The following is a 20,720-nucleotide window of genomic DNA, read 5'->3' on the forward strand; positions in this document are numbered from 1 at the left end:
TGCTAACTCAAGATCATGGGTTGGGTAACAGTTCTCGTGTTCTTTCAACTGTCGAGACGCATATGCTATCACTCTCCCATCCTGCATCAGTACACAACCAAGTCCTTGACGGGATGCATCACAATAGACTAGGAAATCTTTACTGATATCAGGCAATGCTAGCATATGAGTTATGGTAAGCTTCTGTTTCAATTTCTGGAAGCTTTGTTCGCACTCGGGTGTCCATTCAAACTCCTTAGTCTTCTTTAGAAGGTTAGTCATTGGATGGGCTATCTTGGAGAAGTTCTCAATGAATCAGCGATAATATCCAGCCAATTCCAAGAAGCTTCTGACTTCTATCACATTACGGGGTTGATCCCACTCTTTCATAGCTTCAATCTTGGCTAGGTCAACTGCGACACCTTCAGCTGATAATACATGACCTAAGAAGGCAACTTCCTATAGCCAAAATTCGCATTTGCTAAACTTTGCGTAGAGCTGATGTTGGGCTAGTTTCTCAAGCATAGTTCTCAGATGATGTTCATGTTCTTCGGCAGTGGATAAATAGACAAGGATGTCATCAATGAATACTACCATGAACTTATCCAGTTCATCCATGAAAACCTTATTCATCATGTTCATGAAGTATGCGGGAGCATTCGTGAGTCCAAAGGACACCACGGTGAACTCAAACTGCCCATACCTAGTCACAAAAGCTGTCTTCGGGATGTCACTTTCTCGAATCTTCATCTGATGATAGCCAGATCTGAGATCAATCTTGGAGAAATACTTAGCACCTCGTAGCTAATCAAGCAAATCATCAATCCTTGGCAGAGGGTACTTGTTCTTGATGGTGACTACGTTCAAGTTCCGGTAATCAATGCACATTCTCATCGAGCCATCCTTCTTCTTAACAAACAGAACAGGGGATCCCCAGGGTGAAGCACTGGGTCTGATATATCCCTTCGAGATGAGCTCATCAAGCTGCTTCTTGAGCTCGGCTAGTTCATCAACTGACATGCGATAGGGTCTCTTGGCAATGGGCCCTGTTCCCGGCAACAGATCAATGATGAACTCTACATCACGGTCTGGTGGCATACCCGATAATTCTTCAGGGAATACATCAGGATAGTCTTTGACCACAGGCACATCATGAACTGTCTTCTCCTCTTTCTGTGATTCTAAACTCACTTTAAGGGCACACAAGATAGAGGTGGACTTTTCGGACTGGGGTTCACATCTAATGACTTGGCCTGATGGGTGGGTCACTTGGACATATCTAGGTGAACATGATATGATACCTCGGTGGATGGTTAACCAATCCATACCTAGGATGACATCTAGGTTTATGGAAGGTAATAGGGTTAGATCAGCTTTAAAGATAAGACCCTCAATGGTAAGACTCACTCTTTTACAGATGTGGGTGCATTTTAGGTCTCCTAACGGTGAGCTAGTGATGATAGGCTTTTCACGTGGGGTACCGGTAGGTTATGTTCTCGTGCAAACTTGGATGATATGTAAGAACAAGTTGCTCCAGAGTCAAATAGAACTGATGCAGTATTGCCATTGACTAAAAACATACCGTACATAATGTTAGGGGTAGCTTGTGCTTCCTTGGTGTCCAGATGGTTGAGACGTCCACGGGTAGCAGATCCCTTGAACTGAGACTTCTGAGCAGCTGAGTTCTGAGGGCACTCAGTGGCTTTGTGACCTGGTTGGCCACAAGCAAAGCAGGTGAAAGGTGTACTGCCTGTAGGGGTTGGCGCGGGTGCCTTCTAGTTTCCAGTGCTTGGTGTAGGGCAGTTCTGTGTTGGGCGTTCATTTGCTGAGCGGGAATGGTTGAAACGGTCCTGAGTGTTGCGGTCCTGAGCATAACGGTCCTAGGTGTAACGATCCTGAGCAGGGTGGGAGTATTTGGCGGTGTAGTCTCCACTACCCCTACTCAATCCTGGGTTGTCATCCCTGTTGTGGCAAGAGCGTTCCCTAGATGGTGTATCTCTGTAGAACCTCTTGCGATCATGGCCACAGAAGGACTCCTCAGGCTTATGCTTCCTCTCCCTGTACTCTTCTCCAGCTTCAGCACGATCCTTCTCAATCTAGATGCAGCGATCCACCAGAGCACGCAACGTGTTACTCTCAATACCACCAAACTTCAGCTTGATGTGCGGGTTAAGTCCCTTGCGGTAATAGTACAGCTTCTCCTTCTCAGAGTTCACAACATAGGAAGGTGCATTGCGTAGGAGGTTGGTGAAATGAGTAGTATACTCAGTCACCCAGTCCTTTCCCATCTTGATGTTGCGGAACTCCTCAGCTTTGGCCTCCATGATACCCTTGGGAATGTGATACTCAGTGAATGCTTCGGCGAACTCATCCCACGAGATGTTGGTAGGGTCTTCATGGGAATCACTAAAACTGTCCCACCAGGCGCGTGCTGCACCTGTGAGCTAGTGTGTGGCAGCTCCAACACACTCATCGTCGGTGAAAGTAGTGAGGTCAAGCTTCTTCTCCATCTCCTTGAGCCAGTCATCGGCTACAAGCGGGTCAAGGTCAGTGCCATCATAGGTAGGTGGCCTTAGCTTCAGAAATCCCTCTAGCTTTCTTTGGAAGTCATTCTGCTGACCTCCCTGGTGACGGTTTGCTCCTTCAACAAGAGCTGCAAGAAGCTAGGTCTGTTGTGCCATCACTTCTGCTAGGTTCGGTGGTGGTGGTGGTGGAATGTTCTCCTCAGGCGGCGGGGTATTCTCCAGATGGAAGGGTATCCCTCCACGTCCATGGCCATGGCCACAGCCACGGTTGTTGCCACCATGCCCCCCATTAGGTTCAACTGGTTCAGGGGTGGGCGCACGTCCACGGTTCATTAGGCGATTAGATCGGCGATTCAGCATCTGCAACACGGATCATAGAAATTTTTAGTGTTTGTGCCAAAAGTGCTTATAATTTAATATGGTTACATGACTTTGATGATTTAAAGAAAAACATTTATTCTATCCAACACTCGTCACAAAGAAGCAATAAGGTCCATAAAATGCAGTAAGATCCAAAACTTTCATCACATGGGTTTTATTACATAGCATCATCTCTAGTAGCTACACTTGAAGACATGCGAGAATCATACTACGCACAATGTCTCATAATACATCTCATAAGGGGTACATCATGGGGTACAACTTACGGAGGCTACTGACATGACTCTTGACCACGTAGGGTCATTCTACTCTAACTCGTACACTGCAGCTAGGATACGACTGTTCTCAATCTCGATCTCCTCATCAGACTTGTGAAGTCGGGACACGTACTTCAAGGCCTTGGCGAGCTCCTCAGTAGGCTTGGCTCCAGGTAGGGTAGGGCAGGCGTCTAGGTTAAGGCGAGTTGGGGCTAGCTCAAACTCCTCTATCCTAGGCTTCATCTTGCTGCGAATCTCCTTAGGCAGCTGATCCCACATACCCTTCATCTCCCTAAGGCGCTTCCTGTCAGACTTCTGTCAAGCCTACCATGTCCTCTCACATTTGTCCTATAGTTACTCGGTCTACCTGAGTGCCTCGATCAAGTGACCTTGGTTGCGAACAGCCTTCTTCCTGAACTCCTCTAGCTCTTGATCATGGTCTTGTTCCGAGATTGGATCTTCAGCATATCAATCCCCTTGGATCTCTCTCTATCTCCTCTGCGGTTGAACTCGGCCTTCTTGTTGTCCAATTCTCTCTACAACTCCAAGACCTTGCTGTCAAGGTAGCAGTTCCTGTTACCTAGGTCAGTGGCTTTGTCTTGTAAGTCTGCGACCTTGGTTCTGTGGACTTCTTCACGACGGTTGAGCTCATCCTATAGCTTGGCGACTGTCTCAAGTAGACTAGCTTGCTTCTGTGCTCCCTGCGAGTCTCGCTCCTGGTACTCCCACAGAAGGGCCTGGTCCTGACATCTCCTCTGCTCCAGCTGGGTCACATACCTGTCCTACTCTAGTAGGTGGATAGCTGAGACACGAAGACATCTGTCCTCCTCAGCAAAGATAACTCTGCCAGCCGCGAAGCTCTGCTCACTAGGGTAAGGCTAAGGTCGAGGGCCTAGGGAAGTAGACGGAACTCTGTCGTCTTCAGGTGCTCGTAGTGGTCCCTCATCACTCTGCGAAGTGCCTTATGTGAGATAGCTCGCAGTCCCTCCTCGACTGTGTCCTCTATAGTGAACTCGGTGAAAGCTAGGACAGAAGGTAAGGTAGTGCTAGCTAGAAACTCGATTGAGGTGACAATCGGTCCTTCGATTCCTCCTTCCTGAGCTAGCTTCCTAGTGCAGGTGACCTTGACAAGCTCGTCAGGGACACCTAACGTGACGAGAACTCGGCAGAGGGTCTGTGCAAAACCCCTGAGCTCTCATAGGTCGAAGGTAAGCTTGGCGTGGTCCAGAGGTAGCGGTCCTAGAGGTGGCCAGTCGATGTTCGTTGCCATCTGCATGTTTTAAGGAACAGGTGTTAGCAGGTCAATATTAGATAAGCCTTGTATAAAAGTAAATGCAGGGTCAGTATATAACCGAAAGAAGGGTTGTTCACGTCCTATTCTATCGTCTATTTCTAAGGGTTTTGTCCTATGGTCAAGTATGGCTCTGATACCAACTGAAACGACCCCGATTTCCGTGAAGGGAAAACCATAGCGTCGAAGTGTAATAAGACCGTTGTAGATCATATTACCCAAATTCCAGTCGAATATCACATCCATACAACGATAATATTAGAGTATAAATAGTGCAGAATTATATAAATTATTACATCGCCGTATTGGCGGAATCAAAAGTAGCATTCATTCAGAACAGCTTGAAGATAAGATCGCCAAACTCGAGTGTAGGCACGAACCCCTCAACCATCAAACTCCTCAGAGCTATACTCCTCAGCAGAACCTGTGTGCCAAAATTTATCAGTACGATTTGTACTAGCCACTCCCAACCCTATGAGCATTGCTTTGTGGAAATTGGATGCAAGTTGGATATAGTCAAAAGGAACCTATAAGGCTGGGGTTTCCTATGCATTAGCATATCAAGTATATAATAGTAGTTTGTCAAGTTTTAACACCATTCCCACACACATTCCACCCCATTTCCATTCTAGAGCCAGGTTTCAATCCTAGGATCGATATACCTCCATCACCACACCATCACCATACCATAACCATACCATCGCTCAGTCGATAGGCCAACTCCCTCTCGGCACTATCTCAAGGCTCGTAGTCTCTGGCTATGACCGATACTCTCTCACGGGGGAAGAAGAGAATGACTCATCTCGCTATCTAGTTTAAGCAAAACCCAGAAAAGGTCCATAGCCGACAGGTCGGCACATGTATCGATCGATCAACCATACACTATGCAGAGGTTTTACATAACCACAAGATCCACCTTCCTTGCTGACCATCATCAACTAGGCTGATACCGGCCGCTTGCTAGCCTAGGATAATGCCACTCTACCATTCAGCCATGGTACACCCCAAGTCTAGTCCGGGGTGGCTGAAACTGTGAGTCATGAGCCGGGTCCACAAGGTCTCCATGAAGTCTCGGAAGGGTGTGGGGGAAATCCTCCGTGCCCCATACCTCCTTACATTGTCCGCTATCAACCTAGCAGTAGTGGCAATATCCTACCAAGTAGTCTGGCCGTCCCGCACCATATAGGGCGAGTGGTACGTAAGGCTTCCCGGTGAATCTAAGTACTAGTAAGTCCTTAGGGATGACCAAGCTAGAATGTCTTCATTAGGGTTTTCATTTATCATGCCACCATAGCACCTCCATCTCGGGCTCCTCCCATCATAGGTTCACACCCAGGGCCACCTCATATACCATTTACCCACCACAGGTATCCATTTCCAAGGGTGCCTAGGTAGCACCCCATGGCAAGACTTGCCCCAGGCTCGTCGTATACTCCAACTTGGTCAACTCAACCCTCACCCTCCACACACCCAAGTCACACACGCAACACTCTCCCCATAGTCTAAATAACACCAGTTTTCACCATGCATGTAGTATAAGCGTAGTAGAAGTATAAGTAATGAAATATATAGCAGTAAGCGTATGTCTAGCCTAATAGCAGGGTATGCAGGGGTAAGGTTGCATCAAGGTAAAGGTCTTCCAGTAAGCATACTACCATGCAAGTCCTATCATAATATGACTGTAGCAGTAAAGTAAAGCAATAGCAGTTCTATATTAGCCATGTGTAATAGGTGCTACGAGATTGGGTGGGATGTGGCACCTTCAGTGTAGTCGTCTCCGTTCTCCTCACGGTACTCACGATCCTCATCCATCAGGTTCTCCTCCGAGTCTGCAACATTCACATTATAGTCGCGTTAGCGACGTCTATAGAATTGCACAAAGAAGCAATAAAAATTCAAAAGAGCCAAATACACTCAAACATGGGTTCATTGCATAGAGCTCGATTTTAGATGAATTTTGGTCCTGGTTTCATATTTTTCTAAGGTCATATGAATTAGTTATGAATTTTCGAAGATTAAATCATCTCTGAAAATGGAAAAGGCTGAATTAATCCTGGGCTGACATGTGTTACGCAGTGACTGGTCCACATGGCATGCTGATGTCTGCATGACATCATCATGATGTCAGCATCTCAGTTTCGAGCTGACGGGTGGGGTCCAGCTAACGTCAGCATGACGTTAGCAACGCCTTCAGTTCCGACAGGTGGGTCTATGGCTCTTGGGTCACTAACATGTGGGTTCGGTCAAAGTCAACGTTAGTCAACGACGAGTCAACGATCAATGGTCAGGGTCGCTGATGTGTGGGGCCAGGGTTGCTGACGTCAGCAGCTGATGTCATCGTGACGTCAGCATGACGTCACCCTAGCTATGTTAGCTTCTGACGTGTGGGTCCCGTGTGATGTCAGCATGACGTCATCATCTAACATGTGGGTCTAGAGTGTCTGTGCCATTGACATGTGGGGCTAGGTCAACAGTCAACGTTGACCGGTCAACGGTCAACACGGTCCGGGTCTCAAACGGGCTCTGGCGGGCTCGGGTTGGGCCGGTCTGGGCCGGGCCGACCCGGACATGTGGCATGCTGTGGCGCTACCACGTCATGGCCTTGGACCTCTATTGGGCTTCGTTTCCAGGCTGTGGGCGTGAGCGCAGCTCACGGTGGACCGAGAGGCGCTGGTCTATGGACCTAAGGCAGGGTGCATGGTGGACCAAGTCCACCTCTCTTCCCTCGGGCATGGTCTATGAGCACCGGGTTCATGCGCGGGAGGACGGCGAGGGGAGTTTCCCCCGTTTCTCCCGTGGCCGTGCTGTTGCCGATGGCAAGCTCGTTGGGTGAGCCCCCACAGTGGCGCTGGTGTCCAATTGATAGGGGAAAAGTTCCCTCACGCCGTGGCGACTACGTCGGTGGGGGTCGGCTGACGGTTATGGCTTCCCAGGGCTTCTGGCCACGACGAACGGTGGATCGGCGTGGCGGTGCTCATCGGCGAGTCACAGACAGGGCGATGTAGTGGCTGGAAGCTTGCTTGGCGGGGCACGTTAGCTCCCTGTGGCTCCAGTGAACGGGGCGGATGAGTCAAGGAAGCTCCAGGCGTTTCCAGCGGTCCTGGCCACCGTGGTGATGCACGGCGGAACTCCGGCCGGTGGTTCGGTGCTCGTGGCCGTCCACAGGCTCGTGGTTCGGTCTACGCGGCTGTCCTCCAGACATCACTGTGATCCTCTATGGCTGCGTTCTAGTCCGGTGAGGCGGCCGGGTACGCCAGCGGTGGCCACGCCATGGCGGCGGCGTCGTGAGCGCGGTGTGCGCATGATTTGCTTCGGTGTCCATGGGGCTGGGAGGGGTCTACGATGTCCGAGGGCTCGGAGGTGGTCGCGGGTGTGCGCGTGAGTGTGCTGTGCTTGTGTGCCTAGAGGCCAGAGATGGCCTTGTCCTACGCGCTCATGGTATGGAGCGCCATGGCCGGAGTAGCAAAGTCCGGCGGCAAGCAGGGGAGAGTCGGGCGCTCACTGTAGGTGTCATGGAAGATGGGATGGTGACGCAGTGGTGAGTTACGGCCGTGTAGCTTCGGAAGCAGCGCAGTGCCGTGTAGCGTCGTGGCGTCGGCTCCTGCTCCGGCGGCTTCGGAGGTGTTCCGATGGCACCTCTTTCTTCCTCCTCCCTCTCCCTTCTTTCTTCCTCGCCTTTCTCTGGCTCGGGTGTGCACGGGATGGCCACAAAGTGGCGGTGAGGCATTGAGAGCTCAGGGCACCAGGGCCGAGGCTTTATAGCCGATCGGGGAACGGCGGAGCCCGGTGATCGGTGGATGGGGAATCAAGGGCAATCGGAGGCGCGAGCTTGCATCCAACGGCCACGAGTGGTTGCGTGGGTACGGCGCCAAGGAGACAGGGCAATGCCTCGGGCGTGACCCCCTGGCCCGCTCCTGCTAGGGCTATCGGGGCTTGGTTGGAGGCGTGAGCGGTCGGGGGAGGAAGACGACACTGTGGACGGCGTGCGGCTGACGTGTGGGGCCCGGCGGTAGTGACAGCAAGCGAAGGCGGGGAGGCGCGTGGGCATGAGCGGCGTGCGGGCTTGTTGGGCCGATCGCTCGGTTGCGCGAGTTGGGCCGGCTACACGCAAAGCAGGGCTGCCAGTGGGCTGAGCAGGCCGAGCCAGCCTACGAGGCCTTCTTCTTCCCCTTTTTCTTTTTCTGTTTTATTTTCCTTCTTCTTTATTTGAATTCAATTTTGATTTTGAAATTTGGATTCCAAATTGGTGCACCATATTCATTGGAGTTTTTGATATGAGGCCCACAACATACTTATATAAATATTAGGAATTTATTTAGCTATTTTGTATAACAAAAATAGGTGTAGTTTTGTTATGCAAAAATAGAATTAATTTTCTCTTTAAACCCTTATTCCTTGGTTTGAGTAATAATTACTTTTATGGTGTGTTTCTTTAGAGGAGTTGTTAAACATAATATAAAGCAAATGGAAACCCAAATCACAATTGGAGTTAACAATGTATGCAACACTTTATTTGTCAGTATTTAAATAAACATGATAACAAATGACATGCCAAGCTCATGAAATTGTCTAGTTGGGTTACTTCTAATGCAACACTTAGGGTTGGCTCCTACAATGTCACTCATCATCACATGGGAGTTCTTAAGAAAAATTTTGTAGTTGGTATTTTTAGTGTGTGGATTTTTGGGTTGTTACATCCACCTTCTTCATCAAATGTGCCACGAGATGATGTTTCAGCGACAACGGCAGTTGAGGCTACACTTCCTACAGTGACATCTTCGAAGCCACAGGGTCAGGCTACTACTTTAGCTTCTACTTCACAGCTAGCCGACCCAGTTACTGAGACCATAGAGTAGACCTAGACCGCTTCACCTCCACTTCTAGTGACCGAGGGTCCGACCGCTCAAAGTTCTAGGTCCGAGGATGATGCAGCCCAGTTTCAGATCTCTCATCATACCTAAACGCCTGACTCATCTGCTACTACCCCACTGTCCGATCCTTAGGTTTTGGTGCTTGACACCAAAGGGGGAGAGTGAGCGAGTATGTTAGATTTAGGGGGAGCGTGTGAGATGGACTCGTTCTTTGGTGACATTTACTCTCATGCATTATGTTATATGTGATATATGTGTGAGACTTATGTGACATGTGTGCTCTCTACCTTGATATATATGTCATGTCACTTGATTATGCTCATTTGCTTTGCTTCCGTGTTTTACTCCGATACAAATGAGCTTTACTTTGTGTACTTATGCTTATTTCATACCTTGTAAGTACATTGTGTTGGCTTGGATCATATAAGCATGTCTAATCATCCTTTGTTTCTATTATCAATTGCTTATATGAACCAAGCATGTTGAAAACCTCACTCATCTTTTATACATATTCGAGGTTGTGTTGTCACCAATCACCAAAAAAGAGGAGATTGAAAGCATCTAGGCCTCTAATTGGGCTTCGGTGATTAATGACAACACAAGATTACTATGACTAACGTGTGTTTTATAGAGACAACTTGAGTTAGGTCATGGTAATGTTGATTGATTGGGCAATTATGATTTTCATGCCCCTGTCGATGGAAATTGCTTCGGTTTTCAAAGGATGGATGACAAGGTTAAGGACAGGACTAGTTCTAAGTGTCGTTTGGCGTTGGAGGGACACTTAGAGTAGTTTAGGACTTTGTTTCTTTTCCTTTGGCCATACTATTAAGGGGGTATGAACTAGTAGCTTGACCTAGATGAGTCTAATGGTTTAGGTGTGGTGCACCCTTGACAAACTTAGCACTAGGTAGCTCAAGGACAGCCCATAGATCAGTTGAAGTCGATGTCGTTCACAAAGTTGGTAAAATTTGAGGTGAATGGAGACTTGGATGATGACCGGACGTTGGACCGGACGCACAGGTGCCGCGTCCGGTCCGTATTAGCTCACGCAGCTAGGGTGTGTTCATCGACCAGACACTGGACCGGACTCATAGATGCCGCATCCGGTCAGTATTAGCTCGCGTTGCTAGGGTTTGCTTTTTTAACCGGACGCTAAGGACGTTGTGACCTGACGCACTAGAGGTAGCGTCCGGTCAACAACAATAAGCATCTAGAGAAGGAATTTTTTTGACCAGACGCGTCTGATGGGTGGCGATCGGACGCTAGTAAGAGTCCGGTCTCTGATAACTGGGCTGACGTCATGTAGCCGTTCGCCACTGATCGGACGCGTCCGGTCACTTTGACCTGAGCGTCCGGTCACCCCGAAATATGCTGAGTTGGACCACAACGAGTATGTTTTGAAGTGGAGAGTATAAATACCTCTCCTACTCGTCCAACTTAGTACTCTTGCCCATATGTTCAGCTGAGAAACACCTTTGGAGTGCAAGGGAGAGCAAGAGCCTAGTGGGGTGATTGAGATATGATAATCCAAGATTAAGGATCTGATTAGTGCATAGGGAGTAGCAAGTGTGCATCCACCCTTCTCATTAGGCTTGTCTTGATCAAGTGAGAGCTTGTGCTTATTACTCTCGGTAATCGCCATCACCTAGACAGCTTGGTGGTGATTGAAAACTTGGTGATCATCCGGCAGAGCTTGTGGATGACCCAAGTTATGGTGTGAGCGGTTGTGGGCGATTCACTGCGACGGAGTGTCAAAGAATCAGCCCGTAGAGAGCACTTGATCCTTGCGCGGATCAAGGGGGAGCTACACCCTTGCACGGGTACTCCAACGAGGACTAGTGTAGAGTGACGACTCTCCGATAGCTCAGGAAAACATCGACGCGTTCCTCTTCTTCTCTTTACTTTGAGCAATTTAATTCATGTCTCTATATTCATAGAATTGCCATGCTAGAGTAGGATTGGAACCTAGAGTGCATAACTCTTGTGAGATAGTACAATAGAAACACTTTGAAGCATAAGGGGGTGAAATGGGCTAAGTGTAGAGCTTAATTATTACAAGAAAATTAGAATTAGCTCAATTCACCTCCCTTCTTAGGACATCTTGATCCTTTCACAAACAAAAACCTCGAAGCTCAAAAGAACTTAGCTTGATAAGAAGTGCACATTTGCAAAGAAAGACAACAAGAAAAAGGATAAGGGTTTGGCGGTATGTACCAGCATAAAAAATGTTTATTCTGTCTCGATGTGTTAATGGAAAAAAACTCAGTTGTATGTAATTGTTTTATTCTCTTTTATTAGAAGACAAAAGAAACTACAGAAGTGGCATTCCATGAGTGTGCAGCAGTACAGGATATTCCTCCTAGCACTTCATGTCTCAACGAAGGGTTGTCTGAACCATACTTGACTATCAATACCTTCTCTCAACTATTAATGGTAATATTAAGCGGTCGTTCTTCTTGTCCCGGTATGTGCAGAGTTTAATATTTTGTTCTTTTAAGAGCAATCACTTGTGATCTTAATACTGATTTCTAGTAAGAGGGGGTGTTTTTTCTGAGCTTGTGGTCTGGTGATGTTTTGCAGATTGATGACCTTTTAGATATGTGCAACATAAAGACCATGTGATGATTCATTTCTTTGCAAAGTCTGTATGAATGCTTCTTGCCACATGAAGAATACATGTGATGATTCATCAATGCATTTTGTTTCCATTCGGAGTTTACAAATCAGAGTTTATCAAGGCATCGCTTTTACCATTCAGGGTTTACAAATCGACATAGTAATTACAGGAAGATAGATGTCTTCAATTCATACAATAATCAGACTCTCAAATTGACTGATATTCAATCATCACACTATTGTGTTGAACCGCAATCTCAATTTACAATTTAATTCGACTCAGATTGTGTACTCTGAAGCTAAACTTCTGAAGCCATATTTGTTGCCCCTGGGCCCTGGCATGTAGCAGCCCCTGAATAGAGAGGAGGCAGCGCGTTGCGACCACCCCTTGGCGAATGGCGACCTTGCCGTGCTGTCCTCGCTCACGTAGCACCAGAAAGCGGAAACCCGCAACCGGTGGCATAAGGAGTAGCTGCAGCATCTTGCGACGCCCCTTGGTGACCTTGCCGTGCAGGTGCAGTCCTCCCTCAGATAGCTCTAGATATCAGGAACTGGGCGGCTGCTGCCGTGGCGCGGTCAGCTCCATGACGACTGGCGTCCTCTTGTGCTTGGATGCTGGGGGACGACACAGACCGAGCGACTGCTCACGAGCCAAAATGAGCTGGGCGCTTGGATGTTGGGGGAGACTGCACAGATCGAGCGAGCCCGACATCAGGTGATCGATTGGATGCTGGGAGACGAACTGAGCTGGATGCTGGAAGACGAACAGCACAGAGCGAGCGACTGCTTGGATGTTGGGACTTGGGAGACGGCACAGAACGAGGGACTGCCGAGAAACATCGTCGAGGTACAAGTAAATGGTTGCGAGCTCACGGTTTGCAAACCGTCAAATGATGATAGTAATTAACAATATTAATTCAGCCTTTATCATCCTGCTAGGTATCCCCTGTATCCTCACCATCTCTTGCAAGAGGATAAAAAGTGCAAAAGCTGTAATGAACTCTACACTAGTGATCGGTTGCTACAGCAACTTGTGATCGGTAGCCCCAGCAGGGGGAGGGAGGGCGTACACGATCACCATCGAAGGAATACAGTTCAGGAAAGTATCATGGCATGGTTGAGCAGCAGGATATATATAGTGATTGTAACATGGACTAACAGTATCATGGGCATTATTAAACAAAAGACATGATACTAAGCAGCAGAAGCACACCATGTTGCAACCAGACGAGTCATCAGCCATCACCACCCTAACCCAACACAACCCCACACATGCTAAACACAGAGGTAAAATGTGTTTCCATAACATATCAGCAGGCGAACATAGTACACCATACAGTGACATGTATCCAATCCAATCAATTACTCACAGTAATTCGCAAATTATGAACTCAGGGGCCGAGAATCGCAACATGAAATGAAAACATAGTATAACCCAAACATAACTCGAATTCAACAGTGAGTGCTTGACAGGACCCATAACGACATGATATCATCAAAACAAAAGTTGGCATCGCCATAAGAGAGATGCAGCAGGTGTTCTGTTCCAAGAAACTACTAACATGCGACAAAAAAAAAAGATTATCACCTAGCAAGACTTTCCATTTCCCTTCTTTTCTCCTCCACTCCACAGAAGGAAGCTACGCCTGCTGGTTGTAGACGTAGGTGAGGCCGCACTTACCGCAGTAGTGGCGGTCGAAGTGGTTGGCCATGAAGACCCCGGCGCCGCACTCGGGGTTGGGGCACTCCTTGCGGAGGCGGGTGACCTTGCCGGTGGCGTCGTCCACCTTGTAGAACTGGAGCACGGCGAGCTTCACCTTCTTGTGCTTGTGCTTGATCTTCTTGGGCTTGGTGTACGTCTTCTTCTTGCGCTTCTTGGCGCCTCCCCTCAGGCGGAGCACCAGGTGCAGCGTCGACTCCTTCTGGATGTTGTAGTCGGCCAGGGTGCGCCCGTCCTCCAGCTGCTTGCCGGCGAAGATCAGGCGCTGCTGGTCCGGCGGGATGCCCTCCTTGTCCTGGATCTTGGCCTTCACGTTGTCGATGGTGTCCGAGGACTCCACCTCCAGCGTGATGGTCTTCCCCGTCAGGGTCTTCACGAAGATCTGCATCTTGGCAGGCGCGCCCTGCTCCGGCGTCGGCCGCCCGCCCTTACCTGAGGTTTCTCGCCTGCGGCGGCGGGATGGTGGGGGATGTGTGTGTGGGCGGCGACTAGGGCTGAGGAGGAGAGAGAGATGATTCTTTTATAGCTCGGACGGGGAGCTCTCTTCCGTTGGATCCAAAAGGATTTGGATCGGACGGCAGATATGGGCCTACGTTGATGGGAATTGTTGGGCCGCATGGGCTTCATTTTGTTGGGCTGGACCTTGTACCTTTTGTGCCCCAGTTCGTCCTGTCCTCTCCTCTGCCCTTTCTCTGTCTGTCTCGTTGCGGCGACACCTCCGCTGCCGCCGCCCGAGTCCCGAGCGGAGCCGAAGCCGAAGCCAACAACCGCCGGGGACGCGAGGGATTGATTCGGAGATGGCGTCGACTAGCTCCACCGGGGACGTGGGAGCCTCAGGTACGAATCCCCAAACAAATCCTGGATGAATGGAATGCTTTGCTTGGTTGCGTCCATGGGATTGGAGTTACTCGTAGGAATGAAAAGGGAGATTATTACAAGTTATTAGATGGTGCGTTCCTTGCGGGATTTGCTCGCCCAATTCCGCCTTTAGTGCAGAGATCTTCCTCTATGTAGTTCGTAACATGTATATGTCTGCTGGGTATCGTAGTCCTGTACGGCTCTTGATAAGATCACTACTGTTCATACTTGCTTTTCCTTGGTATAGTGGCTTGCATTAGGATTAGGTAATCTATGCTCAAACCTTGCCATTAGATTGTTAACAGCTCAGGGTACCTACAGTTTGTCCTACCATGCATGTGAGTGATCCTGACTTGGATACTTCAACTCCTGACACAAACAGAGGATTGTTGATAGGATACGTCTGCAGATTTATCTTTTCAGATTCAGATGTGATGACTAATTTTGATGCAAGGCTCTTAAGTAGGATGAGATAACAGCTTTCAGATGCATAAACAAGTTCCTGATCCCTTTGGTATGTAGGGATACATTGCAAGACAGTTATGTTGTAACATGCAGTTCATTTTTTGTTCTGTCCCTTGAGAACATGTTTGTAAGGGTTCTGCATCTTTTGATACTTTGGTTTAGAATAGACAACTATTTTTTTATGTCTACCTCTGTAATAATGGATAATGTATGGCCCAACAGTTGGCACTAGTCCTGTTAATTTCCATCATGCCTTTCTCACGAATGGAGGGAGTAAACCGTTGTGTAGTCAGCACAAGACTAAGAAACAACACATAACTCCCTTTTTAGGATAAGAAAACCGTTTAAAAGATTTGATCAGATAACTTCCAATAGAATCAGTTTTGACTTCCAAGCTACTTGAATGTGGTGACCTTTGTATAGTGCACTTTTGCTACTCACGAAAGTGAGGCAATGGTGTTGCACTAGCACGTTTGACATAGTTTCTGGATAATTTTTTGTTCTCCTTTTTGATCTTTTATTAAGTCAAAAACATATGTCTGTTTATGGTCACTATTCAGGAAGATGCATGCATGATATTTTAATTGAGAGTTTGCTGAAAAGATTCAACAAAAGGGTAAAGTTTTGTTAGAATGGACAACTGCTGTTTGTTGCTAAAAATGCAACTAATATCTATTCAGAACCCCTAACATTTTTCTTGTACCAGGGGGTAATTGTTCCTCGTTCTTTTTTCAGTTTGAGCCTCTGTGAATGTAAATTTTCTGTTATGTGTTGTGATCCAGGGTCAAAAGGTGCGGTTGCTGATAAAACACTTCCTGCTTCTGCAAATACCAGTAGCTCAAATCAAGAGTCTCATGATGCTGGTATGTATACTGTTTGTTCGCCCAGGCCTTGAGTTGCTCCTCTGTGTTCCAAAATAACGCTGTGTTTTTGTGCACATGAATTAGAAACAAGCCTTTTAGATATTTGGGTCAGCAAATTTGTGATATGTATATATAGGCTATGGATCATATTCGTACTGCAATCTGTTTGCATTCATGATTGATGCTTCTTGCAAAGTTCAGCACACTGTGGCCTCTTGGTGACTTTTGTTCTTTTCACTAGATGTTATGAATTAGGATCCACCTTACTCTTAGGTTTAGTATTTAAGTATGTATCTTATTTTCCTAGTAATGCTTCTTTTATGGTATATAGAAAAATATTTTTAGGGACATCTGGAAGGAAAATGAAATCTACTACATTATTTCTAAATTAACATATATGAGCTTGTATAGGATGCCTGTTCACTCAAGTTGGCAAATGTGATAAATAAATGAACTTCTGATACACATGCACCATATTTTTAGTTCTAGACATCATAGTGTTACATGTCATGCGTGTTTGATCCTTATTATGTAGTTATGCACAATGCATATCCTTTAATTATTATATTAACAAATGCTTCTTTAACACACAGCCTGAATCTTGTCTTTTCCTTGCAGATGCAAAATCACGTGTGGAGGACATCTGGAAGAAAATGAACAGTGGTTTGCCTAATAAGATGCCCAAACCTACAATGACGAAGCTCAGTACAACAGCAAAAGAAAAGAAAAATAAATCAACAAATGTTAGTAATATTTGTTTTTTGAGCTTAGCAGCGTGTAGGTTGCTTTGTGAAGTATCTGCTGGTTGGATTTTTCACAGTTAGCCTTTACCTTTTGGAATATTTATTCTTTTCTGTAGAATTGGATGACTGTTCTAGGCCTTTCACCAAGTAAGGACATGTACTGTCGACCAAGGATCCAAAAATGGGCAACAACAGACCCAACATGAAATGAGCGAGGATGCCAAAAAACTTGCAGCAAAGGCCCTTGCAGCTGCCAAAAATGCCGCTGCTGTGGCATCTGGACGAGGGAAAGTGGAGGTAAATCCAAACTGTCAGCATCACAAAACTTTTATTTCTGTTATTATTGGATAATGTAAAATAGAATTTCTCGAAAAAAAATGTAACAGCACATGGCTTATCTGTAACCAAATGTCTTTTCACATGTCTAGTGCCGTTTTGAGTTCAGTTTATTTAAATCATTTTAACTGCAACTAGTTTAAAAATTGAAAACACCAATAAGCTTATAGCACAGAAATATGGCAACTCCCTGGCTTTTGCAATATATTCATGAGCTTTAATGTCAGAATGCTTAACAACTTGTACTTTCACATGATCCAACAGATCACTGAGGTAAGGGACTTTGCTGGCAAGGACATCGAAATCAAGAAATTGGTTGATGCTAATTCAAAGGAGGCAATCGAGAAGGCCAAGGCAGCTGGTGCCGCCCCATCAGCTGTCGACAACATTCTAGAGCAAATACGGAAGAAGCAGAAGCTGAGCGTCCTGGACAAGACGAAGAAAGACTGGGGAGAGTACAAGGAAGAGAACCGAGGCTTGGAGGAAGAGCTGGACGCCTACAAGAAGAGCTCGAACCAGTACCTCGACAAGCAATCGTTCCTGCAGCGAACGGATTACCACGAGTTTGAGCGTGAGCGGGATGCCCGACTGTCGATGATGTCCAAGCGGAGGACAGATATGCGGGAGGACGATGTGTAGGACTGAAATGTACCATGTTTGGAGGTCTTTTTATCCACTCCTTGTTGTAGACATTCTTTTGAGATAATGGTAGACACTAAATTGTCAATGCCTTCCAGTCCCATTCAATGTATTGATTTCTTTCTTTTTTTGAGAATTATAAAGTGTTGATTACAAATCACGAAGATGCGTCATGCATGTGCGTAACTGCATATGCCGGTCCGCACTCGTGATTGGAGAGGCTGGGTTTGGCAACATTTCTTAAACCGGGAAACTCTGACGAACCAGCAGCAGCAGAGAGCTCAGAAAGCTTGAGGAAAAACTGGGAATCTCTGAAACTTGAATCTATGATAACAATAAGATTTTCCCTTTTTTCCACTTATCTTTTTGCATAAGAAAATGAACGACCGTGCTTTCAATGTGTTGATGTTTATGATGATGCTGTCTGAAAAGTGAAAACTCAGGCTGTGCCACCCCTGGACGCCAAAATTGCTAATGAATAGCCCATAGCCCGTTGAATATTGAATATCATTCTTGTGGTCGCCGGGAAGACAGCGGCTGCCCAACCAACAACCAACCAATACAATACAGCCACGTGCGGCGCACGCGCTGACAGGAGAGAGAGCCGGAGAGCAGCCATGGCCGCGGGAGCAGCGTTGTACTACCACCCAGCCGCCGGGAAGGCGAGCCTCGAGGCGGTCGCCCCGCCCTCGCCGTCGCTGGCCCTGGGGCCATCGCAGAGCAAGGTGCTGTGCGTCAGCAGCGGCAGCCGGTGGTGGATGAGGCGAAGATGGGAGGGGAAGGCGAGCAGCGTCAGCTGCAGGGCAAGAGCGAGAGCAAGCGCAAGGCCTGCCTTGTTCTCTCCTGTGGCCATGGACTGGCAGGAGTGCACGTACGTTTCTCCTTCTTCCCTTTGATTCTGCCGGATCCAGGGATTGTTGCTGCCTACTGATTCACTTGGAGAAATATCCCCTTTCCCTAGCTGATTGAGCTACTTTGCTTGCTGATTAGTACACCAGAAACCAATGTTTACTTGAAGGGAAGCCCAATTATTTTTGTCCCATGAATCTTATGCTGTGCAGAAACTGGGAATTTGGGTGAAATGTAGTATTGACATCTACGAAAGGTAGTCAATGGAAATGGGAGTGAATACCTTGTGTAATCTTCTGATGAGTATTTCTCACGCCAGCCACAAGAGATGCTGGTTTACATTGGATAAGGCTGGATTTTGTAGGGCCCAGGTTGTAGATGATTCTTATCACAGATTGTTGATATGTACTCTCCATAGGCAAGGCTTATAAACCTGACCATATTGAGTCTGATCAGAATTCAAAGTGCAGAGAAAATGTCACTGTTCCCTGCTTTATAGTTATAGGTGACTGCTGAGTACTGGGTTATGCATGAGTTTTGATTAAAAAAAAAATCTTCCCAAACAGTAAACTCGTACTGGAGTCTCCTTGTATTTGAAAACTTCAGCAAATAACATCTTCGGTGAATAGCTTACTGAACTTACCTGCTTAACGTTTCATAGAAGTTCATTCATTTTTTTTCTAATTATGATTATACGACTGATTGTTGTCTTCGGAACAGCACTCAGCTTGAAGTTGATGTTCCATGCTCGGTGGCCTATCAGTGTTACTCAGAACGGGAGACCATTCCTCAGTGGATGCCATTCATCTCGTCTGTCAAGGTGATTGTCAAGATTTAGTAAATACTACCCCTGTTTCTAGAGCAAATTAGAGGGAGGCGCTCTTACCTTGTGGGTGCATATACATGTTATGTAGGGGGTGCGTGTATGGTGAAAACTTAGACAAAATCACTGTTTTAACATTTTCAGGGGGGGTTGCATTTGCACCCCCTACTCTCAAAGCAGCACCGCCCCTCCCTGTTTGCAATTTTTCAAAATAATAAATACTTTTTGAATTTATTGTCTTGACAGATTGCAAAGAGATGTAGTATTATTTGAAGACTATAAAATCTACATGAACTGTATGATGCATAGATCTTTCTCTTGGCCTCAGTACTAGACTTTGTTTCTTTTTGGTGGTTATTGTGCGCTGTTTCCTTTACTAATGCTTGGCTTTGCATATATTGTGCTACATTAAGTTTGTTCAGTTTTAATGCACACACTTGTGCAAATATAATTTACAGGTCCTTGAAGATAAACCTGATCTTTCACGGTGGACTCTGAAGTATGAGGTCCTTGGGCGGGATGTAGAATTTTCTTGGCTTGCACGTAACATGACAGTAAGTATCTGCTATTACAAGGCTGCTATCAGTTTACATGTGAACATTCATTGACATTACTCCGCGTGTCAGCCTATTAAAAACCAGAAGATCCATTGGCGATCTCTTGAAGGTCTTCCTAATAGGTGAGTATTACGGAATCTGCGGTTATTGCATACATAAATTAGTCCTCAGTACTTCCATTTCACTGCAGCATTTTTCTTCACTTGATTGGGTTCAGTACAATAATTTTTGTGAGTAGCCTGTGGTTTTGAGTGCTTTGCCTTTTTTTCGAAGCTTTGACTGCCCTGGAAGTTAAAAGTGACCAATTTTGCTTGTTGCAGAGGTGCTGTTCGGTTCTTCCCCAAACGCTCATCCTCTTGTAGAGTACAAGTGAGTATCCAGCCTTGTGAATTTGTGACATTTGTTTTTAACTTCAGGTTGATATCTTTCTTTAAAACATGATCTTCCTTTTCATTACTATACGCAGCTGACAGTGGCATATGAAGTTCCTGAAATTCTGGCCCCAGTTGCATCAGTAAGTGGCATGCATAAATCTTATGCTTGCATAGCAACTCCTTGACTGACCAGTCCAACTATCATTCACCAGGCACTGAAACCGTTTCTGGAAAGCTTGCTTCTCAAAGGTTTAGAACGCTTTGCCACATTTGCCAAGGAGCGTAATAGCAAGATTCCTCATTCTTGAACAGCGTCACTCCTCTTCTGTGTTCAACACTCCATAGCAATAATTCTAGTTTCATTAGTGAAGCCAGTGAATCCACATCACAATGCACAATAGATGTAAAGATTGCGTAATGTCATTCTGGATGTGGCCAAATAATGCATCAAAAGGGAAGAGAATATAAGTGTGAATACAAATATGTCAAAAGTTGGAAGTCTGCTTCTTGATTTTATGTCATTTATTAATCATGTTCTTTTGTCCTCATTATAACCGCTGAATATATATC

General features: G+C 46.5%; 3 protein-coding genes across 3 annotated transcripts; 2 read left to right on the forward strand and 1 right to left on the reverse strand.

Moving 5' to 3' along the window:
- Positions 1–13,332: 13,332 nt before the first annotated feature.
- On the reverse strand, positions 13,333–14,140 carry LOC136449921 (ubiquitin-ribosomal protein eS31 fusion protein-like). Its single transcript, XM_066450150.1, has one exon. The coding sequence runs from the start codon at positions 14,029–14,031 to the stop codon at positions 13,564–13,566; it is 468 nt and encodes a 155-aa protein (XP_066306247.1). The 5' UTR covers positions 14,032–14,140; the 3' UTR covers positions 13,333–13,563.
- Positions 14,091–17,650, forward strand: LOC136449919 (uncharacterized). The gene is given in 6 exon segments (XM_066450148.1): positions 14,091–14,480; positions 15,749–15,829; positions 16,448–16,572; positions 16,689–16,724; positions 16,726–16,869; positions 17,173–17,650. Coding segments are annotated over 6 exon segments (801 nt in total). The 5' UTR covers positions 14,091–14,440; the 3' UTR covers positions 17,548–17,650.
- A 415-nt stretch (positions 17,651–18,065) lies between these two features.
- On the forward strand, positions 18,066–20,658 carry LOC136449920 (uncharacterized). The gene is made up of 7 exons (XM_066450149.1): positions 18,066–18,418; positions 19,117–19,216; positions 19,678–19,773; positions 19,846–19,898; positions 20,097–20,145; positions 20,243–20,290; positions 20,363–20,658. Exons 1-7 carry the CDS (start codon positions 18,165–18,167, stop codon positions 20,456–20,458), a joined length of 696 nt encoding a protein of 231 aa, XP_066306246.1. The 5' UTR covers positions 18,066–18,164; the 3' UTR covers positions 20,459–20,658.
- Positions 20,659–20,720: the final 62 nt, after the last annotated feature.

This window comes from Miscanthus floridulus, chromosome 5, assembly GCF_019320115.1.
Source record: "Miscanthus floridulus cultivar M001 chromosome 5, ASM1932011v1, whole genome shotgun sequence".
NCBI classification, from domain to species: domain Eukaryota; kingdom Viridiplantae; phylum Streptophyta; class Magnoliopsida; order Poales; family Poaceae; genus Miscanthus; species Miscanthus floridulus.